Genomic DNA, 26086 nt, shown 5'->3' with positions numbered 1-26086 from the left:
GAATGGGGTGACCAAAAAATAATATCTTCTAATATAGGTAGGTACGTAAATGTTACTAAATTCAATTTGTTAATCAACTGTTTGGGAGAAAGTATTGCAACCAATATGATGGTGACATTTTCAATTATGTGGTTGCCACAATATAAACTTAATAATATATTAATAACTTTTTAACCTGAAATTGTCCGAGAATTAAACATACGAAGGATGTTGAAATGCATATCTACCTACATTTTTATTTCATGTGCTATCCAAAAAACATTAATAATGAATAGTGTTTATTTGTAATGTTTAGTACCTACGTATTAAAAATAATAGGTATTGTTTAATTCTAATGCATATTTTTTAAAACGTAGAATTTAGTGTCTGCCTATTATAAAAAGAAAGTGACTTTTTATTGACTGCGCAACTTCACTTTTATACTAGTGAAACAAGTGGTAGGTAGAACCATTATTGCATGTAAAGGCAATGGGCGAAATAATTTATATCATGAGTGCCTAAAAATAATTATTAACATACAGTCACTAGATACATTATTTTTTTATTAGACCATCCGACTGGCGGGCGACGCCAGGGCTGTCGACGCAATTAATTATATTGTACTTTTTAAATTTTATTTATAATATATTTTATTCAAGTTTTGTGCATCTAATGCCGGGTCCACACTGGCAACATGTCGCGCGACAACCTCGATAAATTTTACGATAATTATCATAATGGCTTAAGAAATTTTACGATAATTATCATACTTATCGTAAAATTTAACGAGGTTGCCGGCGACATGTTGCCAATGTGGACCCTGCATAATATCCACTGTGGTTCACGTAGTGGAATGGACCTGTTGTTTCTGGGGTCAACTAATTCAAGAAGTAAACACCCATGATAGAATTTTTCTAGCTTTAGTTGCATTATATTCCAAAACTCATTTTGGATTTTATAAATGGAAATTTCTTGGTGTACATAGTAAACAAACCTACGAATAAAAAAAGACAGGAAGGAACATACTGATTCATCACCATAAAAACTGGCAACCAAATTCGCCATTTTGGAAAGCGATGACTTTGCGAAAACAAATATCGTGTGGTCTGCACGTGTGCGGTAAACTTAAATAGGTAATTTTGTGTATTTTATGTTTGTGTATCATGCATTGTTGGCCATATTTTCCGGTCTTTCTTGATTGCCGTGACACAATATGTTCCTTCCAGTCTTTTTTATTCATAGAAAAAAACAGTATGTTGTATTAGTTACATAACGTATTATGAATCTTTAATAAAATAATACACAATTAAAATATTTTCAAATTGAAAAAAACACATTTTCGTAGCTTTGAGCCGTGCTCACTCATGAATGTCGAATATTCTTCATTTAGGTAAGTATATACAAATTTTGATGTTATCTTGAAAATTAAACAGGTATCTGACCTTTTCACTATATTATACATGTACCTACATGCAAATGTATTGTTTTCAAATAATTGATATGGATTATATATCATCGTATTATTTTCTCGAAATCATAAACATACTATAATAGTATTTGAGTATCAACCTACGCTCAATTTGAATTAGGTAATAATAATACTATGACGAAATTAACATTTTAAAAATATTAATGGATATAATATTTTGACAGCCCTGTTTTCTGATCGGCGGACACGTGCAGTTGTTTATCAAATAATAATGTGTAAGACTGCCGACAATGCCAATAATATATATTTTTTTTTAAATAAAATCTCCGATGATTAGTGGTTTTTGCGAAAATATCGATTTAAATTAACGTCCTAACGACGCCGATGTCCTTTTGATACTAGATTATATTTCAATCTCCTCCTCTTGAGCCCCCTCTTAATGACATGCCACACTGTTTGAGAAGTGTTGCACATCACATGGACAACGGTCACCGTCCCTAAGTTTGAATATTTTTAGATAGGCTCTTAGTACATCGTGGCATGTTAATATAATATGAGTGTTGTTTGTATGTTCCTCGTAAAAGTGTTAGGGGTAATATAAAACTTGTAATCTAAATATACTAATATATAAAGTTTTAATATCTCCCACCTACTAGGTATAACTATATTTAAAAAAAAAAGACCCAAATATCTATGAATTCATATTCTGTAGTTGCGACCGGCATTTTACATCAACAGGAACAGAACAAATCGACGCAAATCCTATTTTGAAAATGTGTATCTACAGTAAAAACAAAATAATGATTCGGTTGATCGATGGGGTGCGTGCGGATGGGGAGCCGTACTAAATATCTGGAGATGATGAGTGCGCATTCGTAGGTATTCGTACGCATACAATCCATGAACCGAATCATTGTTTTATTTTTACTGTACCTACAGTAGTAAGAACTAGACGAAATAAGTTTAGAATCTTTTCCGCGGGGGGTACTTAACAATAATCAAGTGTGAACATAGCGGAAGACGGACATACCACAGAACAATCGTAAATACCCCACAAACTCTTTGTTCTAGCTAGAATAATTAAAACTATTACAACAAACAATGCAGCAGTGAAGGGAACGTAAATGCAAATTATTTACTAGCAGTAGCGGAATCTACATACGAGTAGACCATGGTCAATAATATACATTTATCTACGTACAAGCATGTATACACGCCATGACAATATGATAAAAATCTTACTTTGTAGGTTATGTGTACAACCGTACACTGTAATACAGAAAGCGAACGCTTCCTGGATTATTAATATTAAAATATTATCAGGTTCCGTTTTGAATGTCGTGACAAAACTAATCAATATTAATTATGCATTAAATTGTGATTCCCAAACTTTTGTGGTTGGAGGAACCCTTGCAAGATTTATTAAAATCTCGGAAACCCTTACATGGCTGACTTTTTATTTAACCTTACCAGTCATACACAGTGTGAATATATCAAGGATGCGAAACCCAAACCCCATAAATTCTACACACAATGACATGGCAAAAAATTAGTACCCAACCGTATTAACAATATTTATATAAAAATCAAGTAAATTAAAAGAATAAACAAAATGAATTATTTATCAGATTATATTGTTTAGAATGTTTAGATTTCGCGACTGAGTTACTACTATATTTCGGTTGGGTGGTCAGTAAAAACAGTGCTTTTGAGAGTGTCAACAATTTCGTATACCTACCTACCTGTAGTCCTCCATTGACAATGACAGTAGCCTAGAAATCTAAATTAAGAGTAGAACTGTGATTGTTAACAAATAATATCGCTAATGCATGGGCTACGTTCCAAGGCATTGAACAGACAGTTGAAATGCATTTAGTTATGTAACTACCTACCTACTAGTACATACATGACTAAAACTATGAAAAGGCTATTGGACTCATCTGAGCGGAGCGTGCTACGCAGTATCTTCGGACCCATCCAGGGAAAGCGTAAATAATGGGAAGTACGTTACCTTCCGGGTGTGGTAGTAAAAAAGTGGAGAGTGTGGAGAAATATGGAATAGGTACTGTTAAACACGTGTTGAAGAATATGTTATTTTCAATAGTTACTGTCTGTAAGTATTAAAGTTTGTCACGTAACCTTTCAATATTGGTAACATTTAAAGACATTCCGGACTCCGTAGGCTTTGTATTTGACTGTTATTAAGTCATGAACAAAGTTCAGCTATAAAATCTTGAGTCTCTGGCGACTGGCTTTTTCTTCTGTCTTACTAATTTATTCTTTGCACCTATCAATGACACACAATCGGGGTGGAGACGGGCATACAATAACGAGCTGTACCTACCTACGCTTTATACGTACAGTTCATCAAATTGGGCCGCCTTAGATAACTGAGCCATGTACACGGGATGGATGAATCACGCATGACAAAGAAACCGACATTCTGGAAGCAGGTAGCCCCAAACGAAGACCTGATCGACCTCTTTCAAGATTGAGGGATAGTGTCGAGTTGGATTTAAATACTTTGGGTACGCCAGGAAAAACTTTGGTAAAAATACATGACGAAACAACTAAATTCCATATTTCAAATTGCTCTCATTAAAGTAGCCGATTGTCAATAAGACCTTTTTGGCTTAGTGAACTCACTTTGGTATTACTTTATTAGTATTACCTACGGTTTAATGTTAATGTGTTACATAAGTTAAGTAGTATTTTAAAAAACGCATTAAATGCGTAATGCATCTCTGGATCGAAAAATGCACATGCACTTTTTATGTAACTGCATGAACTGTACAAAACGATTGCATTGCGAGAGTGAATAAGATGCACATCAGCTGTCTCGCTCGGGTGACTCAATAATCTGGTCGAGACAATCATCAGTAGTAGAGGCTATTTCAGAAAGTGATTCCGCTGGCAGAATGAAAATACTAACGGCATATACATTTTGGTTAGGTTGCAGGCATTGCAGGTGATGTTTTATAGTACAGAGGTAATAAGATAGACCTAATTTGATTTTGAAAATAATTAGGAAGAATATACTTACGAACATATTAATGGATTTATTTGAGTCACAATATGGATAACAATGTGAGTGACATTAATCGTTTAGTAAAACGGATTTTACGGGTCGAATTTAATTCTAAATAAAAACATTACATTTCGTCAGGATATAGAAGATAAAAAAATCATAATAAAATGGATGAAATTTCAATCAACAAAAATAAACAATGATGAATGATTACAAGGTACGTTTTTATGTACGAATGAGTCTTACTTAATAATATAAGAAAATATTCATTGTATGAAAGAAACTCTCATTCGGGATCAAAATGTCGACATTTACTATGAACTAAGTAAATAATAAATGCATTGAAACGAATGAAGAGGAGATGAGAAATTCAGTGACCAGTGCTATTTTTGTAATATGTAAATGGGTAAACGAACACATAAATTTGAAAATGTGTGCTGAAAAAACTGCTCTCTATCCACAACGCAACGACGTTGTTAGCTTTAACAAAGATAGTTTTATATTCTAGCATTTTTTTAGTTAAATTTAACCATAACCAATCTACTAAACTAGGTATACTACCAATGTTCCTTCTAAGGTATGCGCGCGCACACCAACCAAAATGTGTCCGCACATATGTTTTCATCCCCGCACAGTCCTCAAACTTACAAAATATTGTAAGAGAAAGTTTCCTTTGCCAGATTTTAGTAATAATTACAGGTTACATAATTACAAATAAGAAGAAATCCTGCGATAAATTTAATTTAGAATGACTCTCTGAAATCGTCGAAACAATGCATTCGCAAAAAAAAGAATTGTGTGATATATTTATTTATTCGGAAACAGATGATTGTGTCCAATACATCATATTATGCTCCGCAGCAAATATGCAAAGGAGAATTCACGTCTCGAAAGAAGTGGATTGAATGGAGGTTATTTAAAAAAGGCATTTAAGTGAAAAATTTGAGTGGAAAGAGGTGGAATTTTGAAAATAATGACGGAACTACGCAAGAGCGTTGAGCGCAAAAAATCTGTTTGCGATCTAGTCAAAGTGTTAATTGATAACGGACTATTGGTTATAAAAATAAATGCGTCTATGCTTTATGTACAAGATATTCATAATCATGTTAACGAACACAGATATTCCCGAAAGCTGGCGATTTGACGAATTACGGAAGTCTCGGTTTCATATATTAATTTGTTGATGAAAATACTGATACTGATATATCTGCGGAAAAATGCTAATTTTGTAAGTAAATTACGAAATTAATAAATACCTTAAAAATATAATTTTTAATGGAAAATTGTATGTGTGTGTGGGAGGACGGGGGTGTAAATTTACCGCACCGGATGGCGAGTGACACTGCTCAGACGCGTTGATATCCGCACACACAATAGAAAAATTAGAGGGAACGTTGTATAATACTACTACCTTTTGCATCGTTATTCCAGCGATTATTTATTAATCAGAGATAACACCGATAACTCTCGGATGAATTATGTTTACATGGCAGTAATCTAAATTGCAAGCTAACACTTAAAACATGCGCCATGCCGCAGACATTTTTGATATTCGGTTAACCTAAAAAAGAATTACAATTATGTATGCCGTATACCTCGGTAAGTAATTTATATCGCGGTTATAATATTATGTTACATTATATTATGTTCTACGTTTTATACAAAAAGACGTTGCATTGTACATGACAGCCTGCGAGCGTGTAATTCTGTAATACGACAACTGTGACTTGACATGTCGTGCAGTGGCGCTAGTGTCATGATGTAAGTATTATTTTTTAGTGAAGTATTAATTTTTAGTGAAGTGATGTAAGTATTAATTATTTTTCGAGTTAAGATTATCTCCACCATATCGCTCTATCCACCTACCGCGGCTGTCGAATGAGACATAGCATATGAATCACTTCTTTATTGATTTTCGAGTTAATATAAGTATTATGCTGGAATATCCCAGCTGCAAAAGTTTTGTAACTGAAACCCGAAACTGCAATGGAATAATTAGGAGACAAGATCAAAGCACATGGGTCGCAAGGTGTTTTCAAAGCCGTTAATAACTAAGTAGAACTGGAAAAAAAACATTGACTATGGGACAATTCAATATCAAAATTAGTTCATTGTCGGTGTGTCGATGGTCGAATATACATACACAATTTTCTGACGGAATTTCATTTTTTTATATTGTATGTGAAATGTATTAATGTTCTATACATCTATAAGACACTGGACTATTATCGTCAACCGAAGATCCGAGAATATGACTGAAGGTGCGAACAAACAGTTTCAGCACAGATAAAAAGAAAGAGCACGAACAATAATATAAAAACAGTCCAAGAGACTATAAAAGTTTAATACCTATCTGACAGTAAACAAACGCAGGCTGGTTAAGCGAAATCAATTTATTGTACATGTTGCTAGTTGAAAAGTAAAAGCAGATGCGATGAGAAAAATTCGTATGTTTGACAGTAAACAAATACAGCGGTATATTTTACCACTTAAAAAAACAAAATTTATTTCGAATTCACTTGTAAACATAGACAAAGTCAGAAAGAATGTGATGATTGATAATGTACGGGATAAATAATAAAAGTTTTCTTGTCTATTCTGTGTGTGAAGAATGGATGAAAATAAAGGACTAATAATAATAGTCTTATATTAGGTTCAGCAAGTGACTAACATCCATTTCTCGTAAAACAAAAATATTTTAATAAAACACCACTCTGTGGAGGCCCATTTATGATCTTCTTAGAATCAGACATGGTAAAAAAATAGTCAATGTTTTTTTCCAGCAAAGCTTTCGATTGATAATAACAGTTATTTCTCACAAATAGGTCCTCTTTGGAAAGCCATAAGACACTCAAGAAGGGGGGACGAACATACGTTACACCTTTAGTTCAAATAAATACCTTTAGGACAATGGTGTACAATGTATTTGAAAGAAGGGCCAATTTATCCATTTTCTAATTTTACACGGGCCGCAGTGGGTAAGTGTTGAAAAATAATGATAACAATAACGAAACATACATTATATTATTTTTAATTAAATAGTTACATAATATTATCAGCTACTCCAATCACTCTCCACTCTGCATTACGTACATAATAAATTATGTATTTGCACGATAGAACTTAGAATATAGGAAATTATAATTTTGTCGTATTCAATAAATAATTTTGTGATGAAGTACTTGTTATTTTAGGACACAACAAATGCCAGTTTATGCATCACTACTTTAGCAGGATGGAATATCAAAACCAATTAATTTATAGTAAGTACATTAAATACTATTTGACTGTTCGCTGAATTTAAAAAAATAATATTGTTAGACAATATGCACCGTATTAGTCACGTTAATACGGTTGTAATACAATACAGCATGTAAGCCATATTTTTCGGAAAATGCTAGAAGTAGTAATCGTAAGGGGAATAATATATTATGTTGTATAGGTACGCATCCTTCGTAAGTGAACAAATGCATTGGTATTTGTTCCCTGCTTATAATATGAGTATAACAAAAATTGTGACATATTTTATTATCTATATTATAATAATATCATTCTGAATTATACTGTAAAGCATCTTAAATCAATATATGTATCGATGGATAGGATGGATGGATCGAATAATATTTAATGATAACGAATAAAATTGCATTAGACCTATACATTTTTGTTTATCATAAAGTTAATTTTATTTAGTTGAATAGATAACAAACAATCAATGACATCATTAAAAATGTGTTTTTTTTACACTTTTGCCGCCCTCTGAATTCTACCGCCCGGGTGTTTCGTACCCCTAACACCCCCGTTAGGCGCGCCCCTGTGACTAGCTCATACCGATATAACAAGACGACTAAATTAGATGCAATGAAAAACATTAATAGATACCTAGATACGGAAAGAAGCGCTGGGAACTTCTCCAGGTAAGTCACCTCGCATATTCAAATGAAAATAATGTAAGTGACCTATTTAAACAAATAATATTAGTTTAAGGGATTACGACAAGATAACACGATATAAAACTACGCTTTAAATAAATTCGTTAAATAACGTATTGAATTGTAGCAAAAGTTTACCTGTGGATATGTATAATTAAGTCGCAGTTACACAGAATTTATATACGTATTGGAATAATCAACCGACAACGGATTTTTAATCGGATGTACAATGTATCCATCGAGGGATAAAGTTTGGTCGATTATTTCGGAAATTTAATACATGTGTATATTCAGAGTTGTAGTATAATAGGATTTCTTACTTATTTTGAAATATAACGTGAAAAATATACCATTACTAACCAGTGTTGACAAAAACATGCTAGACGGGGTACGAAAACAAGCTATTAGGAAAGTGAATTTACTAAACTTATTCTACCAAGAACGAAGTCAATACATTTCCTTTCATGTACCGAAAAAATGTCTATACGTCGTGTAAAAACCACACATTTTAACAAAAATATATTTCATAATTGACAACAAATGCCTATATTTTATCAAGTTTCGTTGCATTTCATTCCGATAATCTTGATAAACTGATAGTCAGAAATTTGATGCGCATGACAATTCATAAACTAAATATCTAGCGTATTTTCATCACATTTAAAGTTGTTGGAAGCATAAAAAATGCTAGTAAAAACGCCACAAGCCAGATGTGTTTTTTGCAAGCTATCAAAATCTGGCAAGAAAAACGCTAAATAATTGGCAACGCTGTTCCTAACCTGAAGAGGCCCACGTGACCTCGTCGCGTCACATCTCGCAATTTCCCCTTACAATCCTAACCATCCCCATAGTGATATAATATTAGAATATTAGATCATCCCATTATGACGTAACGTCAAATGTGAATATCTCAATCGCTTTATTTGTATTATATATACCTATATACGTAAAACAGTGCCATAGTTTTGTTGCGAATGTCGTGATACATTTACTTGTAGGTACTCTTCTTGTACTGAGAGAAAACTGAGTAATTCAATGTCACGTGTCTTCCCAATGCGTCAGAATTTTCCACATGAATAATGCGGATCAACAATTTATTATAAATAACATAACTGTCTGTAAATCTTTGGCAATGCAATTTTATCTCATATGCATTATATCCAGCAAGAGCGTTTCAGTTAGCGCTGAACAAACATCGATTATGTTTGCATTAGGCCGCAGATTAAATATTTGATGACAAATATGTGCACCCGCTAGATTATCGAAAGAGCGTTATGCTGCGATTACATTATGACACGTCACGTGCTGTCACATGCTGGTAAGGCGACAAATTTAGTCTATGGTTTCGTCATTCCGCAGAATATTTTCAATAGTCACTATCTCTATGCAATTATCTATAATTCAATTATGGAAAGTGCCAAACCCAATTTATTAGTATTTCTCGAATTCAATATGTAAAAAAATACCTTTTTCTGTAGATTTTGACGATCTTTATTTCATCTCAGAATATATTTTCTGTAGAGCTAACGGTTTTAGAAATATGACCTAAAAACCGTTTTTGGCCGCCATTTTACTAAGACGGCGTCGTTTTCCCAAGGTTGCCCAAGCGACATCCGGCACAATCGTAATTAGCGGAAAAAAGTAATTCAGAATCAATTAAATAAACTTTGTCCCTCGACTATACAGGTCCTCGCTCTGACGATTAGACGATAATACAGTATGTAGGTATATTATAATATATAGCAGGGGTAGTCAACCTTTTTATACCTACCGCCCACTTTTGTATCTCAGTGAGAAGTAAAATTTTCTAACCGCCCACCGGTACCACAGTAATGGTGGTTTATAAAGTAGGGAAGTAGCTTTATAAAATTTATAAAGCAGAGTTACAGAAAGTTAAGGCATATACCTAATAATAATTACTTACCAAATACTTTATGTCAGACTTTCGTTAAGTTTGGCAGAGTAAATCTTTATAAAACAACTTTTTTTCGACCATGTCCGATCCTGATAGGATCATATGGGCCTCCACAGAGTGGAGGTTTGTATTGACAGATTTTGTTTTTTACGAGAAATGGATGTCAGCCACTTGCTCAACCTATTAGGTCCATACCCTGACACACACAAATTGAAAAACAATATGTGTACTTGTCAGACCCAGTATTCGAACCTGGGACCCACGGCTTTATAGTCCAACGCTTATTATTATAGTACAACTTACTGTAGTTAAATCTATTACTAGCTACTAATATTAAATTATTAATGAGATCCCTGATGGTGATGATTCTCTGAAATTTAAATTGTCACGGGGATTTTATGAAAACATAATGAAAATGTTTTTAAAACCTCTACTGCCCACCATGAAAGCAGGAATGCCCACTAGTGGGCGGTAGGGACCAAGTCGACTACCCCTGTATATGATACAGTATGGGCATGTAGTGCGCTCGACCAAAACCTATCCCGTGATCGACCGCTCGATCGCAATTGACGCGTTGGACATGCCTGACCTACACAATAGCAAAAAAACAGAACTATGTTACGCAAATAGAGAATAATTCTTATTGTTTGCGTGGAAATCAATATCAAATTTGGAGCAAGGCATCGTTAAGATAAAAGAATCTAGACCTTAACGATTATCTGATATTATATACACATAAGTTTTCAATGTGGTAAATACACACGATATTATTATATTTCAAATATAATTAAAAAATAAAAACTTCATTATTTATCAAAGTAACATCTAGTGACAAAAAAAGAAAAATTGATAGAGAAAACTTATTATTTAGACGAGTTCAATATTATTGTCCAAAAGTGACTGTGAGTATCCCTCCTGGAAAGCGTTCCATTTCCAAGAATACCATGAAAAGGCAAGGGGGCTCCAGTCCCGAAATTATTCGAGTATCATAGTAAATCGAGGAATGCTTAACCAATTTTGATCGAGAATCACTACATCAATGTCATTGCACTACATAGTCAAACAGGTACAATTTGTATCATTAGTTGAGGAGTTGAGAATCAAAGGAAACCAGGTGCATAATATGTCGGCAAGTTGACTACATTTACGTCAAAGATAGTGCTATACAGGCAGCAGTTTTTACAGTTACGTACATGTGTGAATATTTTTTATGCAAAAAGTGCTTCTCGTTAATTGTGTAGGTACATATCTAAATGTCACTTGTATCCCTTTAATCCTCATTTATTATAGATAGTACTTACAATTGGAAAAGGGATCCGTATAAGTTATGTATCAACATACCTATTGACGAAAACTTTTCACTCTTCAGTATTTTCACGAAAATTCTTATTTAATTAGAATAATTGTCTTTTAAATAATAAAAGTAAGAGACAGTGCGTCCAAAAAAATGTTACTTCGACACACTTTCCAATAAATCACCGAAAAAACACGTGAAAACTCAATTGAGAAAAAAAACCAGTGACGTAGAATAGATTACGTGGCGGTAAAAAATATACGTGCACGAGTATATTTTGTATGGGAGTCGAATTTATTCCTGTTGAACCAACGGGAAGACGCAGCTGGACTGACCCTTCGGCGGTACGCACGCCAAAAAAACTACGGCGCGAGCGGCTGGCATCAAAATAGACGCTGACCGCTTTACTGCAGATAGGTACGTACCACGTGAGTCGTTGAGTACCTACCAATATCACGCGTCTACTCTGCGTCGTTTCAATTTTTCCTACTTTCACCCGATATTATTGCATTTTTAGCATATTCATAATTTTTCATATCGATTTACAGTGGAACCCCGATCTACCGTTCTAGCATAAATCGTTTTCCCGCACAGATCGTTCATTTTTGAAAGTCCCGCCAAACACCCATAAGAACAATGTTAAATAATCCCGCATTAACCGTTCCCCGATTTATCGCTTTCCTCGATTTATCGTCTCTAACTAAATAATATGGTCCCGTCACAAATATTATCCCGGTTGACCGTTTTTGCCGAATATTTTTCATTTCGCTTTCGTAGAATTATTTATGATACATACTATTACAGACCTTTCAGTCGCGTCGCTTTGTTTGCACAGGTCGGTCGACGCTCAGGCTTGCCTCGCATCTCGTATCACGATTTTTTATAAGTCGCAACTAAAATGCCCCCCATGAAGAAAGAACTCTAGCTGAGAAACTGAAAATAATTCAAGACGTCGAAAAAATCCAGGAGAAAAACGAGATTTTTTAATTGTAGGTATATACCGCATTTATCGTTTTTTTTTCGAGGGTCCCTTGAAAATCGTAGAATCGGGGTTTCACTGTGGTTAGTGTTGAGGGCACGGAGCATCGTTTCCGCCGTTTTTCTTGTCAGATCTAGCATTTCTCGATAGGCATCTACCTTGATGCCTTCAAAAGCTTTAAATGTGCTGAAAATAAGCTAGATTTTTAGTTTATTTATTCAGATATTTAATGAAGGTATGTCGGCACTTGAGAAATAAAACAATGCAATGAAACAATAGAATATTCTTGGAATTATAGTGATATATTGGTATCAAATATTATAATTTAATGTGTGCTTAGGCATGTGGCATCGGATACATGATTATCGGAGATTCCACTCTGTGGTATCTTCTTTCCACCATGTTCAACCCTCAGTGGCGCACCCAGGATTTAATATTGGGGGGGGGGGCAAGGAGGAGAATGTAAGTTAGTCCCGTAGGCTCTTTTTCTTCTTCACAGCCTAATTTATCGTTTATCGGTCATTTGTCTATTGCACTCGGTGTACCTACACCATGGTCCCCACATCCTGAAACAGGCCCTCAGGCTAGGATATTTGGCGGGCCCCCTACCTACCGCTAAGATTAAAGGCAGTGTGAAACACTACATTAACGTTTTTCAAATTGTGTTTTAGTTCAAATTATGGGTACCTACATATACAGTGAATTATTATCGATTTTTAATACATCTACTTTAATAATGGAGCTGTCGAATCAGAAAATATATTGCATAATTATTTAATTTTAAATGTTCATGGTCATGAAGTATAATAGCGCCGAAGGCGACTTTTTTTACTATTAAAGCTAATTTATGATGTGTGTTTATCTCACTTATCTGGTCAACCCGACAAGCCGGGCCCCCAGGCTAGAGCCCTGTCAGCCCTCCCCAGCCATGACCTTCACCACTCCGGAATTCGGGTGGACACCGAGAATTTTTTGACAGTTCCATTAGGGATTGGGTTTCTAAAAAAACCCATTAGTGATTCGAAATTTTTGTGTTAGAAATTAAAATCTAAGATTTTTTCTAAAAAGGGTGCTGGGAATTACAAATCATTTTTTGCCGTGTTTTTATTTGTCTGAGCCCAATGTATAAATAGTTTATTGGCTTTCAATTTCAATGTTTAAAATCATTATGATAATTTTTATGTTTGGGGGTGCTAGGTCCATACTCTGACGTATACACAAATTGAAAAACAATATGTGTACTTGCTAGACCCAGGATTCGAACCTGGGACTCACGACGCAATAGGCTAATTGCATTCTTCTTCTTATTGTGCCATCCCCTAGCGGAGGTCGGCCTCCATCAAGGCAATCTTATCTTTGTCGTCTGCTACCCGGAACAGTTCAGTGAAGCTGTACTCGTATCTACCAATCACGGAGGTTCTTAAACCACGAAATGCGGCGCCGTCCTCTGCTACGCTTCCCATTGATCTTTCCTTGAATGACAAGTTGGGGAATGCTGTATTTTTGTCCTCTCATAATGTGGCCGATGTACTGTAGTTTCCTGGTTTTGATACTATGTAGAACTTCTCGGTCCTTCCCAATTCGATTGAGAACTTCAACATTTGTCACCCGGTCCGTCCAGGGAATTTTGAGGATGCGTCTATATAGCCACATCTCGAAAGCTTCAAGTCTCCGTAACATCTCTTGGTTTAGCGTCCATACTTCCATACCATAGGAAAGAATTGAGAGAACACAACAACGTACCATACGCAGTCTCAGACCTAGGTTAAGATCTCGATTGCTAAGGAGGCGTCTCATTTTGTTAGATTAATGAATTATTTTTGTCATAATATTAACACTATCGACCGAAGGTACTTGAAATTTGAATTTAAATCCATTAGAATTTATTTTTTGTCAATTTTGAAAAGAGTTTCTGGGAAAATGTAGAGTGATTTTTACATGTATACACATTTTTTTCAATCAGCAAAAACAGGTACCTACTTAGTGAAATTTTATTTTCTCAAAATCTTTTTCACTGACAGTTGGCAACACTGGCATGGAGACTCAAGATGGAAACGGTCACGTTATTAGATGTATACAACAGATTAATGTTCCCTAATTAACACACACTTTACAGGGATTAATAGGTAATATTTTAGCTGGAATGGCAAAGATGTCAAAAGATATACACATAAATGAAGAATACCTGAGTCATCTACGTTTTGGCGATGATATAGCAATTTTCTTGCAAGACTCGTTCTAAGCAGAAAACAGGAACTTGCTGAAGTATTAAATAGCAAATTGGGCAAAGACGAAAGTAATGTTCAACCGATATGCTGACCAAAAAGAGTTCTAATAACACATAGATCGTGATAAATTACATATATCTTGGACAACAAAATAAGTTAATGTATGATGTACCAGTGTACATATACCTACTGGATGAAATTGTTCGCGGGAGTGCTTTTGATCGCCTGAACGCCCTGAACAATGTCTTAAAAGTAACATCCCATTGTAATGTAACTAAAACACAGCGTTTAACCCAGGAAACCCACAATTAATGGGGACCATCTTACCTACTGGGTGCAGTATAACAGGCTAACAGGCAGGTGTTGAAAAATATGGGATAAACGTACACACATGTTAAATAATATGTTATTTTCAATAGTTTACGTCATTAAAGTTTGTCACGTAAATGTAACGTGCATTTAATATTCAGTACGCTCGTCGAGTCGGCACACTTTGCTGTCCTTGTGTTTTATGACCTGGCCGTCATAAAGTACCCTGCTTCAATACCCTGTTCCATGGCGATGGTTTTTACATTTATACATATCAATCTCTTATATGGTTTAACCTTTAACCAGTATCTACTTACAGGAATCACATGTGAGCGAAATATGGGCGTCTCATAAAAGAGATTCAGAAACTAGTAGCACACCGTGGTATGGGTGAGGTACATGCTAGCCATAGCGTGGTAGAACAATGAAACAACATGGAAAACCACCACTGGATGTCACTGTAGGTACCTAACCACTTGAAAATGTATGATTATTAAGTACCTATGTACCTAATTGAACAAAAATATTACTTTATGTTTAATCTCGTGTTGTTAAAAAGAATGACAGTTAACTCCACGTAGGTACCGCCACTGTACGAAGTTGATATTTCTGATACCGCAATAATTATTTTCACATTTATTTTAAATTGTTGTACATTTTTTTTATTTTAATCTAAATGGAACATCATTGTTTTCAAGTAAATATTTCATCTCAAATGAACGCTACTTATTTTTAAAAGTTGTATCAATTAGGTACCACTTTTCTCTTCGACAAATAGGTCGGTAGTTACCCAGCTGATCGATGAAAATTCCATCGGCGCGATGGTTTCAAATTCAACCGATTTCAAATACCTTCATACAAAATTACATGTAGGTACAGTAAAAACGAAACAATAATGCGGTCGGTCGATAGTGTGCGTGCGTATGGGGAGCCGTCATAAATGCCTGGCAGCCAATGACATTATTAATGGACAACGCACTCAGTACAGTAGCTAGCAAGTAAATTCGCGCATAGAGACATTCACACATGTATAGGTAGACGTCACGCAATTTCCATTAAGCGATATCACGCATCGGGAATTTATAGCAATATCGCCTTTATTATAATGGCGTTAGAACAGTGTCTCTAGTTTCAATGTTCATTTGAGCGAAACCGTTCAAACCGAACCATTCGGCAGACCCGACAAAAAGCATCGGGAATTTATAGCAACATCACCTTTATTATAAAATGGCGTTAGAACAGATTATGCCATTCGGCAGACCCGACAAAAAAGTGAGTAATTTTTTTCCAGATGCTTCGCCAATATGAATGTCATTGCTGGCAGCCGATGACCGCGTACTCGTACGCATACGTACATATACCAGTGGCGAAGACTCCATACTAGGCGATTATTTAAAGCCTACCTTTTTAAGAAAAATATTTTTATCTAATGATTTTTGAAGGGTATACATGTTTTGAAAAATACGTAATTTAAACACATCGCTCATTTTTATGTCGTCAATGAGTTTTCGAAGTTTCATTGAATTAGTGTGTCGTTGTCATTTACTAGTGTGTACCTATTCATTAATAGTAAATATCGTACAATTCTCGTAAGTATACCTGACAAGTGTGCTCTTTTTATCAGATCTCCACAGCCTACCTCTTTCCAAAAGTCACCCTTCGCCACTGACATATACAATCGACGAACCGCATCATTGTTTCGTTTTTACTGTACCCACATACGTAACCCGAATGGACACCAGACAACACAAATGCAAAATAGCTTTACCTATATTAAATTACAATAATTCAATCCTGAGAATGAAATCTACACTTACTACTCGTACTACAGAATGTGTAATATAATAATATGTTGATTTTGTTTATAATTAATTATAATATTAACTACAAAAACGGTACCTAACTATCTTTAGACGAAATTTAAAACACATTATAATCAGAATTAAGTAAGATTGGAGAAAATAAGGCACTTGGGTCAATCGCTCAATGGTTCGAGCCCTTGCCAAACAAACGAATGACAATAAATGTGTTCGAAGTCACCAGATCAAAGTGTTTTTATACGATTTATTTAATTTTAATAGACATGTACATTACTATTTTATTGTTTCAGAGACTCTTCAAAAGTACTTTTATATACAAGAAATGAAAATATAATTAATATTAAATTCTACAGGTTTTTAAAAGGTTTGTCGATAGCTATTTCGGTTGTAACACCAATATCAAGACTAGTCTTTATAATGGTGTTACAACCGAAATAGCTATCGACAAACCTTTTAAAAACCTGTAGAATTTAATATTAATTATATTTTCATTTCTTGTAAAATGGAATTCTACCAAGTAAATGCTAACTCAATTAATACTTTTATATAATTATTAATAAAGAATTAATACATTGTTAAATCTTGTGTATTGAATTGAATTTTAAAAACACAAAAATCACAAACAATATGTTAATTACGATAATGTTGTACCGAGGTATTTTTTTACTTTACTTATTATGTAATATATGTACACAATTAAACCAAAGTTGTCATATAAAAATCTATTCTTTTTAAGACATATATATTATGGTATCGATTTAATTGATTTAATTATACTTTTTTTAAAGTATGAAGCGAAATTATCGTTATGTTTTTATTCTGGGTCAAAATTTATGATTTAGAACTTAACAAAATCAGTTATTTTAGAGTTTTTTTTCACTTTTTTTTGGGAGAAGTGACTTACCTTTATAACTAGTATAAAGAAAATTTATATTTAAAAAAAAATATATGTGGCAGTCGAAGTTTTATATTTTTATAGAATCGATTTTTATTAATTAAATCCAATCGATTCGATATTCGATCTTTTTACAAAAATTGCACATCCCTACATAAATCGGAGGAGATTTTGTGGATTAGTTAGATTAGTGAATGCATTTCATAACTCTTGCGTAGCTAGTTATATATTAAGAAGATTTCCACAAGTTTAAATTTAACTCTTGAACAAACGAACCCAACAGAACACTTTATGATATTATTTTATGAATATAAATACATACTATCGAAATACACAATTTCTGTATGCAAATTTATTCTTCAAAACATAAGAAAGTACCCCTGCATGTTGCCACCCTAATAAAATATAGGTAAGTATTTAATCTACGGGTAGGTAGGTACCTTATTTTAATACATTTTTCTTCGATGGTGCTATTATACAACCCAAATCGATTTATGGCGTCCTCAGTTATTCACATCCACGACACGACAAAGCTTTTTAGCTAATCCCAAAAAACTTCGCCCTGAATATATAAAATATTTTTTTAAAAAATACCAGTCTTCATGAAAATTTTGAATTATAGACGACAGCGATTTTTTTGAATTATTTAGAGTAATTACAAGCATATCCATTACAAGCAGATCCAAACAGAGGATGATCGACCATGGTGGCACTATGAAAATAAAAGCAGAAAACGCTGGGCTGCAAATAAACCAGTCATAAACTAAGTATATGGTCAGCACACGCGATCAGGTACCACTGCAGAATATAGACATAGGGCAGTATGCATATGAAGGGTGGACAAGTTCACGTATCTCGGATCCAGCCTAAATACCCAAAATAAGACAGCAGAGGAGATAAAAATCCGCCTTCTCTCCGGGAATAAATGCTGGCATGCCTGCAAGCGACTGGTGGGGTCAAAAATTCTAGGCCGAAGAAGTAAACTTCTAATGTATAAAACAATTATAAGGCCAGTGGTCACTTGTGGCTGTGAGACTTGGTGCTTAACTCAAAACGAGGAAAACAAATTAGCTGTCTTCGAGCGCAAAATACTCCGAAAAATCTTTGGATTGGGAATTGGTTGGAAAATGGGAACTACAGAATAAAAATGAACCACGAGTTGGAAAAGCTGATTGAACAGCAAACAATCATAAGATACTGTAAGTCCCAAAGACTACGATGGGCGGGACATGTGGAGAGAATGCCTGAAGTTAGAGCGCCAAGGATCATGACGAAGTGGCTACCCCAACGGAAGAGACCCAGAGGCCGTCCAAGAAGGAGATGGGCTGACCCGGTAACTGGAGAAGTGTGGCGAGAGACCAGAGTGAGTGGAGAGCGGTTGTGGAGGAGGCCAAATCCTACCCCGGGATGTAGCGCCGTGAAAGAAGAAGAAGAAGCGATTTTTTTACTTTTCCATATTACAATCGGTTTCCATACTTTCAGAATCTTACGTTTTTCATATACGAGGTGTTTTTTGTCCAGGAAGGAGATTCTCGTAGAACCCCCTGGAATAATGAGGACGTCCCGTTAGTTTTAATCCAAACCTGACAGCACTCCTGTTTCCTGCCATGTCCAGGTCAGTGACCGAGTGTGTGTTTCATTGCCAGAATAATCGTCCACGTCCGGTAACAATATGGAAACGAATTAGAAGAAGAAGATTCAATCCAGATGTTTATGGTGAATTGATTACACAATTCAGTGATGACTCACATTAGCCGACTGAATATCACGGCACCCGTTGGTAGAACCATAATGTTATTGCATATCAGCGCCACTGATTCGTTAAAACCGGTCTGGGAAGTTTCACGATGTTTTTTACATGTCCAAATAATGTTATTCAAAAGAAGTTTATTTCTAGAATCGCTTCGAATCTTGTTATTGGTCGACCGCAGACACACCTCGCAAACAAACACGAGCGTCACGCATATTGATGTGAAAATAAATTGTTGCTAAACAAAATTACCAAACCTGATATCAAAGTCATATTGACATTAACAATTTAGATTGTTATGTGTTTTTTTTGTTGGTTTATGTCTGTTTTTTATTAAGTAAGTACATATTATATTATTTTTTTGGGAAATAAGAATCAACTACTTTAGCCTACATTCACGGCGCTTAGCGGATATTCAAACCCATGCTGAATAAATTAATAATAATATTTCTAGCTCTAAATAATTATAATTTATTATTATCATTAGTACGACATACAAAAAATGGTCTATTAATGCCATCTACCGATAAAAGCTTTAATTAAAAAAATGAACAGGCAAAATATCGGCCGATGTTAATTTGAGAAAGTTTTAAATCTAGCGATTTTATGCCGACTGCATACGTCATATTATTATTTAATAAAATACGTGGAAATGTAGCCCAACTAATCATTAGTCATAAAGGCGTTTTTCCTTTCGTTTAAAATTTGTACAAACCAGTAAATAATTTTATACAAAATAATCTCTCAATAATTATGTAGGTATTCGATTAGTTGGTCATTTGACATAATAATGTTTACATACATAATATTTACGACTGGTTTTCATATGTATTTCAGCAGGCCTATTCTAACATAATATCATATCACTTAACAAAAAGAGCTAATTGTGATAAATATATCACATTTATCACTTTCAGGCGGTTAATTATGTAAATAAGTTAACCGTCTGAACCGTCAAAAAGTCCTATTTTTTAACAGCCCCTCTCTTGGCTGTGTTAACTTGTAGAGCGAGACAGAGTACGTCAATTTTACATATTGAGAATTGAGATGCAAGATCCGACTGTTTTGGTGGTTACGTTTACGTTTAGCCAGTTGAAATATACCTAGCCATACTCGCTACAATAAATTAGTCTTTGGATTATTCGATTTCGATATTCGAATTACTCAATTGGTTTGGAGATTCAAGCTCGCCCAGTTATTCATGATGTAAATTAACAATAAGTATACAAACTTTCTATAAATGTCAAACGGCCGCGTAAATTTTAACAGATCTGATGCTCGCTAGGTTTGACAGCTGACAGCTCAGTTTTTTTGACGTAAAATTGCGCGGGAATGCGTTCAGTGTAGCCACCAATCTAAGAAATATCTAGTTTTCACTGAACCTATATTTTTAATAATAGCAACACTATTATTATTTTAAACCAATCAAATCAAGGACCAACGAGATTGAATCGTTGCGTGTAATTGCAAATAGCTGGCGACGACGGTCGGCGTCGATCGTTGGATCGGGTTGGGTCTGTGCGTCTGCCAATGTAATTAAGCCTTTAGTAACATAATATTTGTTTTACTGCAATTACATTTTGTGCTGCAATCGCAATGACATGACTAATAAAATTGTAGGTTACCTATGTTGATTGATATATCTGGCGTGTCAATACAAAATTATTGGATTAGGACGTATCCGCTTGGGTTTCGGTGTATCCGACAGCACGAACATACCCGAACTTGACTGACATGTCTACCAACCTAAATTTTCGCCGTATTACAAATTTACCAACTATTGGAGATAGCCGCCGATAACTGATTTGTGTATAGAATGCCTCCCGTGTTAATTTGGACCAATGAAAATAATGGAAACTGTTAAGAATAGACCCGCAGGTGCCTATTGGTATAAATCGGTGTGCAACTAACTAAGAGCGCGATGCTCAATCGTCTGTCATAATTACAACAAAATTACAACAAAACACTATCCAGAAAGCCTTTCATAGTTATGATCGAGTTGTCTATGGTCCACCAAATCTGCAATAGCTTCGTTCTGTTTTTCTATTGAAAATATTACCATATATAAAAATTCTCTTTTTCATAATTTAGGTAAATTATTTTGTGATTGTTAAACGATGACAAAAATATGAAAAATATACAAAATAAATTCAATAACTATAAATACACAATTAATATTTAATTAAAATGATTAAATGTCTCCGCAATTAGTGAATAATATAAGTTATTTTTTGACCCATGTTTTTCCCGATACGGTAACACTTGCCGTTGAAATGTCAGATTTTGTCATTTACAATTATTACAAATATGCCATAATATGAATAATTATATAGAGTGATTAAAACTAATATTACCATGTTGGTGTGTAGGTAACTAAGTACTTATATATTTTAACTACCTATCTATTGGTTTAATATTACATAAATATCTAAATCCGAATAAGAAAAGTTAATTCATAATTCATTGACACTGACATTTCAATTCGATAATCGGTTTTACTAAATTAAGACATGTACAGAATCAACGAAAGTAAAGGAAAATATGTCGTATTAAATGTCACGGATATTTAATAGTTGTTCAATACCCATATTGAGATCAATTGTTAAATGAATTTGAGTGTATGGGCTGTTTATAGACACGTAAATTTATTTTGACAGCAGCTGTCAGTGGTAAATGGTAAACAGAAGGGGGCGAGTTCATAACAAAAGTAGTCTATGGTTAAGGATTCCTTATCTCTATAATCTATAGTTAACAGATGGATTTCGGCTATTTACCAATTTTACTGTAAGTTTGTGGTAAGTACGAATTGAGCATTACGCCCTTAGTGTATGACCAAACTGACAGTGGTTAAGTACGACTTTGTGCAAATGGACGTCACCAGAATCACATTCACATGCTCGATCACAAAATTGTCTAAAATATCATGCATATTATTAAATTTTATGTGTTATTAATATTATATTCAAAATCCACACGATGTTTATTCGAATAATAATCATACCGATATTACATACAGGTCAAAAAAATATCATAATTATTATTGCAAGTAAAAGATAATAAGTAAGTATAGTATGTTCATAAACCAACTAATATACTTACTGTAAATCATTGTGCAAATAAGGTGAATAATAAATTCATGGCATACTTTGTTATTTCAGTTGTTTTGGTTGATTGTTATTTATTTTTTTGCGCCCAGTGATAATAATAATATGTGAAAAATTATCACGATAAGATTGCAGCGGATTTGTTTTTAATATCATACTAGGTAGATATATACGGCGGCATTCATATTTTCTTTGAAAGACTTTAAAGGTTATCTCCCAAAATAGTATGATCAGCCACAATGATACTGTAATCGATACTCACTATGGCACTCAAATGATAACTCAATAATATTTCAGACCAATTTATCAGATGTTTATTAGATTCAATGCTGCGGTAATGATATCAATTGTCTCTTTCGGCTAATAGTTTATAATTAATACATAAATGATATACATATAAAAAAGCCTGAAATACGCATGCGTCTTCTTATTATGCACACTATTTTGAAGTCATAATGTATCCGATAGTCATAAATTTGATGCGCATGAAGAAACTACATAAATTAAATATCTAGCGTTTTTTCAGCACATTTAAAGCTGTCGGAGGTATCAAAAACACTAGTAAAAACGCCACAAGCCAGATGCCTATCGAAAAATGTTAAATCTGGGAAGAAAAACGCTAAATTGGCAACACTGGTTTAGTCATTGTTTTGCACTTTTACAGAATACGAAATGCCTACATGCAAATGACTGAAAAACGTGCTATCTATAATATAAATTGAGAATACGTAATAATGATGATATCAGTTATCATCACCCAAACATACCATATAATTATTATGTCTAACTCTATCCCGTCTGTCGTATGTCTAACTGACTTCAATGACAGTCAGTGATGCCAACCGTACTATAATTATAGTACAATACTATAATTTTAATTCTGCGAAAAATGTAAAATACTATAATTTTACGCCAAATATACCAAAATCCTATAATTTTAAAGGATTCAAGACAAAAAATGTTCCTGTATTTTTCAGAAATACTATAATTTTTACGCCTTTGTACTATAATCAGCATAGAAAAAGGTGGCAACACTGATCACAGTACTTGATTCGAAGTATTTATAGAGGGGCTCATTCATCCAAATAGGTACACTAGAGTGAATCCGGGTTTTCCCAAAAGTCAAACGAGAAGTTTATCACAAGTCGCTTGTGATGTCGAGGTGAAATGACACACAAATTTTTATATTTGACGTTTTCCTCTCGGTAGTCAGTACCATGGCCCCCACAAGGGGGGGTCTGACAGGGCTCTAGCCTAGGGGCCTGGGCTCAGGGGGGGGGCGGCGTGGCGGGTCAATCAGATATGTGAAATAAACACACTTCACAAATGTGATCATCACACTCTAATAGTAAAAGAAGTCGTCTGCGACGCTTTAACAGAAAGGGTTGTTAACATTTAAAAAATGAGGTTGTAAAATGCAATTGTTGATTATTTTGTACACCACTCGACAACTCCATAATTCAAGTAGATGTATTAAAACTCCACTAAATCGCTAAATATAAACTGAAAGCCCTTACTTTTACCTCTAACACAATTTTTGAAAACGCTTATGTTGGGCATCACACATGCTATTAAACTAAGCGATAGGTACGGGGCCCGCCTAAGATCCTGGCAGGAGGACCCGCTTTATGATGTGGGGGCCATGGTCAGTACATATACTAAAATAATCATGAATAATAATCAAATAATCGCAAAATAGTTAAGATCAAAAATGTCTGGATTTGGCAAGATAAACATTGAGACTGATATAAATTATAGTTGATGATAATAATGATTAGGAGTACCTACCTGACTCTTGATAAGGAATGGAAAATAATTAAGATAATACTATGTACTAACTGTCAAACGTAAACAAGAGCGTTTTTCAATTATTGCAAAATACCTACTAGGTAGGTATGTAGTAATTGCAGGTTTATATTAGTAATACTAATAATAATAAACAAGTGACTGAATTTAAATAATTATAATATTATATGGCTAGAATAATAATAAGATTTTGTGCCGAGTTGGGGAAAAAAGTTTCTACAAGGTGATCCCGAAAAACAGTGCCAATTGGGAGGGCAATAACCACAGAACAGATAATAAATAGAATACCGACAGGCTATATTCAATACGCCGCATGTTGATGCCGGGTTTTGAATGTGTGAGTGTCCTACGAAAATGAAGCACGCATTATGCACGTGCAATAGTGTGTGTAATACACCAACATTAAATGAGCGTAAATGCATAAACCGAGAGCAGTTTTCAGTATTCGAAGTAAAACGTATTCTTGACACGTGTGTAAGTTTAACCCGGATTCTTCCTTACTCGATTCGGTTACCTGCTATCGCCTTACCCGTTATGTATTTCAGTTCCCATTATTTCTGAGTTCCCTGGCAATAACTCTGTTCAACCAAATCGCTTCGAATGTTGATATATTCCACCTACCTGAGGATGAGTACCTACAGGTGGGCGTTGTTTTATAAATTCTTAAAATACGGTCCACTTAGCTCATTCGGTGTGTTTCCATGCTTTATAAGTTTATAATTTTTATATTTTTTGTACCTTTTACTTACTTTTCATACTATTTTTGTAATACTGCATATATTTATTTCTTCTTTACACGGTTTAATACTATTTCTTTGTTTTTAAATGTCATCTTGTGAATGTCTTAAATTTATAATTTGCAATGTTCGCCGTATGTGACATTAAAAAAAAGTGTCGGTTTACAGTAGCGTTTTCCAAATGGTGTTCCAGGTAAAATTAAGGGTATTCAGTGTATTTTTATAAATCTACTTGAAGTTGCCGAGTATCGACACACGCGACAAAAATTACATTGCACAACTACATGTTTTAAAATGCTCAAATGTCGCAAGTGAAATAGCGCCGCAAGCGATTTTTTTTAATATTAGAGCTAATCTCTGAAGTTTGTTTATCTCACTTATCTGGTCGATCCGTCACCACCTATCGTCTCTACTCTTTCTTGTTGTAGCCCAAACTCTTTGGCACACCGCGTTGTGACGGGGGAATGCTTTGTCTTATATTGCATTATAATAGTATAACACTCGCCGGCCTTGAATAGCACGTTCACCACGAATAAATTATGCAATTTAACTATTTCACGTCATAAAATAATAATATATTATTAGTATCTTTTCCTAGATGTAGTTGGCACACCAGCACGAAAATATTTCGTGCAAATTTTAAACACGTCGCGTTCGTGTGAAAGCGTCCTTATTGCAAATACTTCCGATGCGTTATTAATTTGGCAACGTTTCCTCGCTGTTTCGCTCAGTGCCGGAGTATAGGCAGGAGTATATACAGATGCCTAGAGCGCGTATTTTGTAGGGACACGTATGAGACATAATAAAAATCGTATGGCTACTATCCAATTGACTCTCTCTTAAGTAATGCTTAGGTACCTACATACTGCAGTAAAAATATT

General features: G+C 34.5%; 1 protein-coding gene across 2 annotated transcripts in view; it reads right to left on the bottom strand.

The window, feature by feature from the left end:
- LOC147075717 (uncharacterized) overlaps positions 1 to 26086 on the bottom strand; it is a 108880-nt gene that overhangs the window by 68845 nt on the left and 13949 nt on the right. Inside the window, exon 1 of one of the 2 annotated variants that reach the window (XM_085942043.1) lies at positions 11585 to 11751. The exons of the other annotated variant lie outside the window; for it this stretch is intronic. Within the exon in view, the coding sequence (XP_085798169.1) occupies positions 11585 to 11622 (38 nt within the window). The 5' untranslated portion in view covers positions 11623 to 11751. Of the gene's footprint in view, positions 1 to 11584; positions 11752 to 26086 lie in introns of those variants that run through there. 2 annotated transcript variants of the gene reach the window in all.

The sequence above is a fragment of the Rhyacophila brunnea genome, unplaced genomic scaffold (assembly GCF_057557595.1).
Source record: "Rhyacophila brunnea isolate RB1 unplaced genomic scaffold, BYU_Rbru_1.0 scaffold_14, whole genome shotgun sequence".
NCBI classification, from domain to species: Eukaryota; Metazoa; Arthropoda; class Insecta; order Trichoptera; family Rhyacophilidae; genus Rhyacophila; species Rhyacophila brunnea.
Note: the sequence above shows the minus strand (reverse complement) of the source record. Positions and strands in the feature narration are given on the sequence as shown.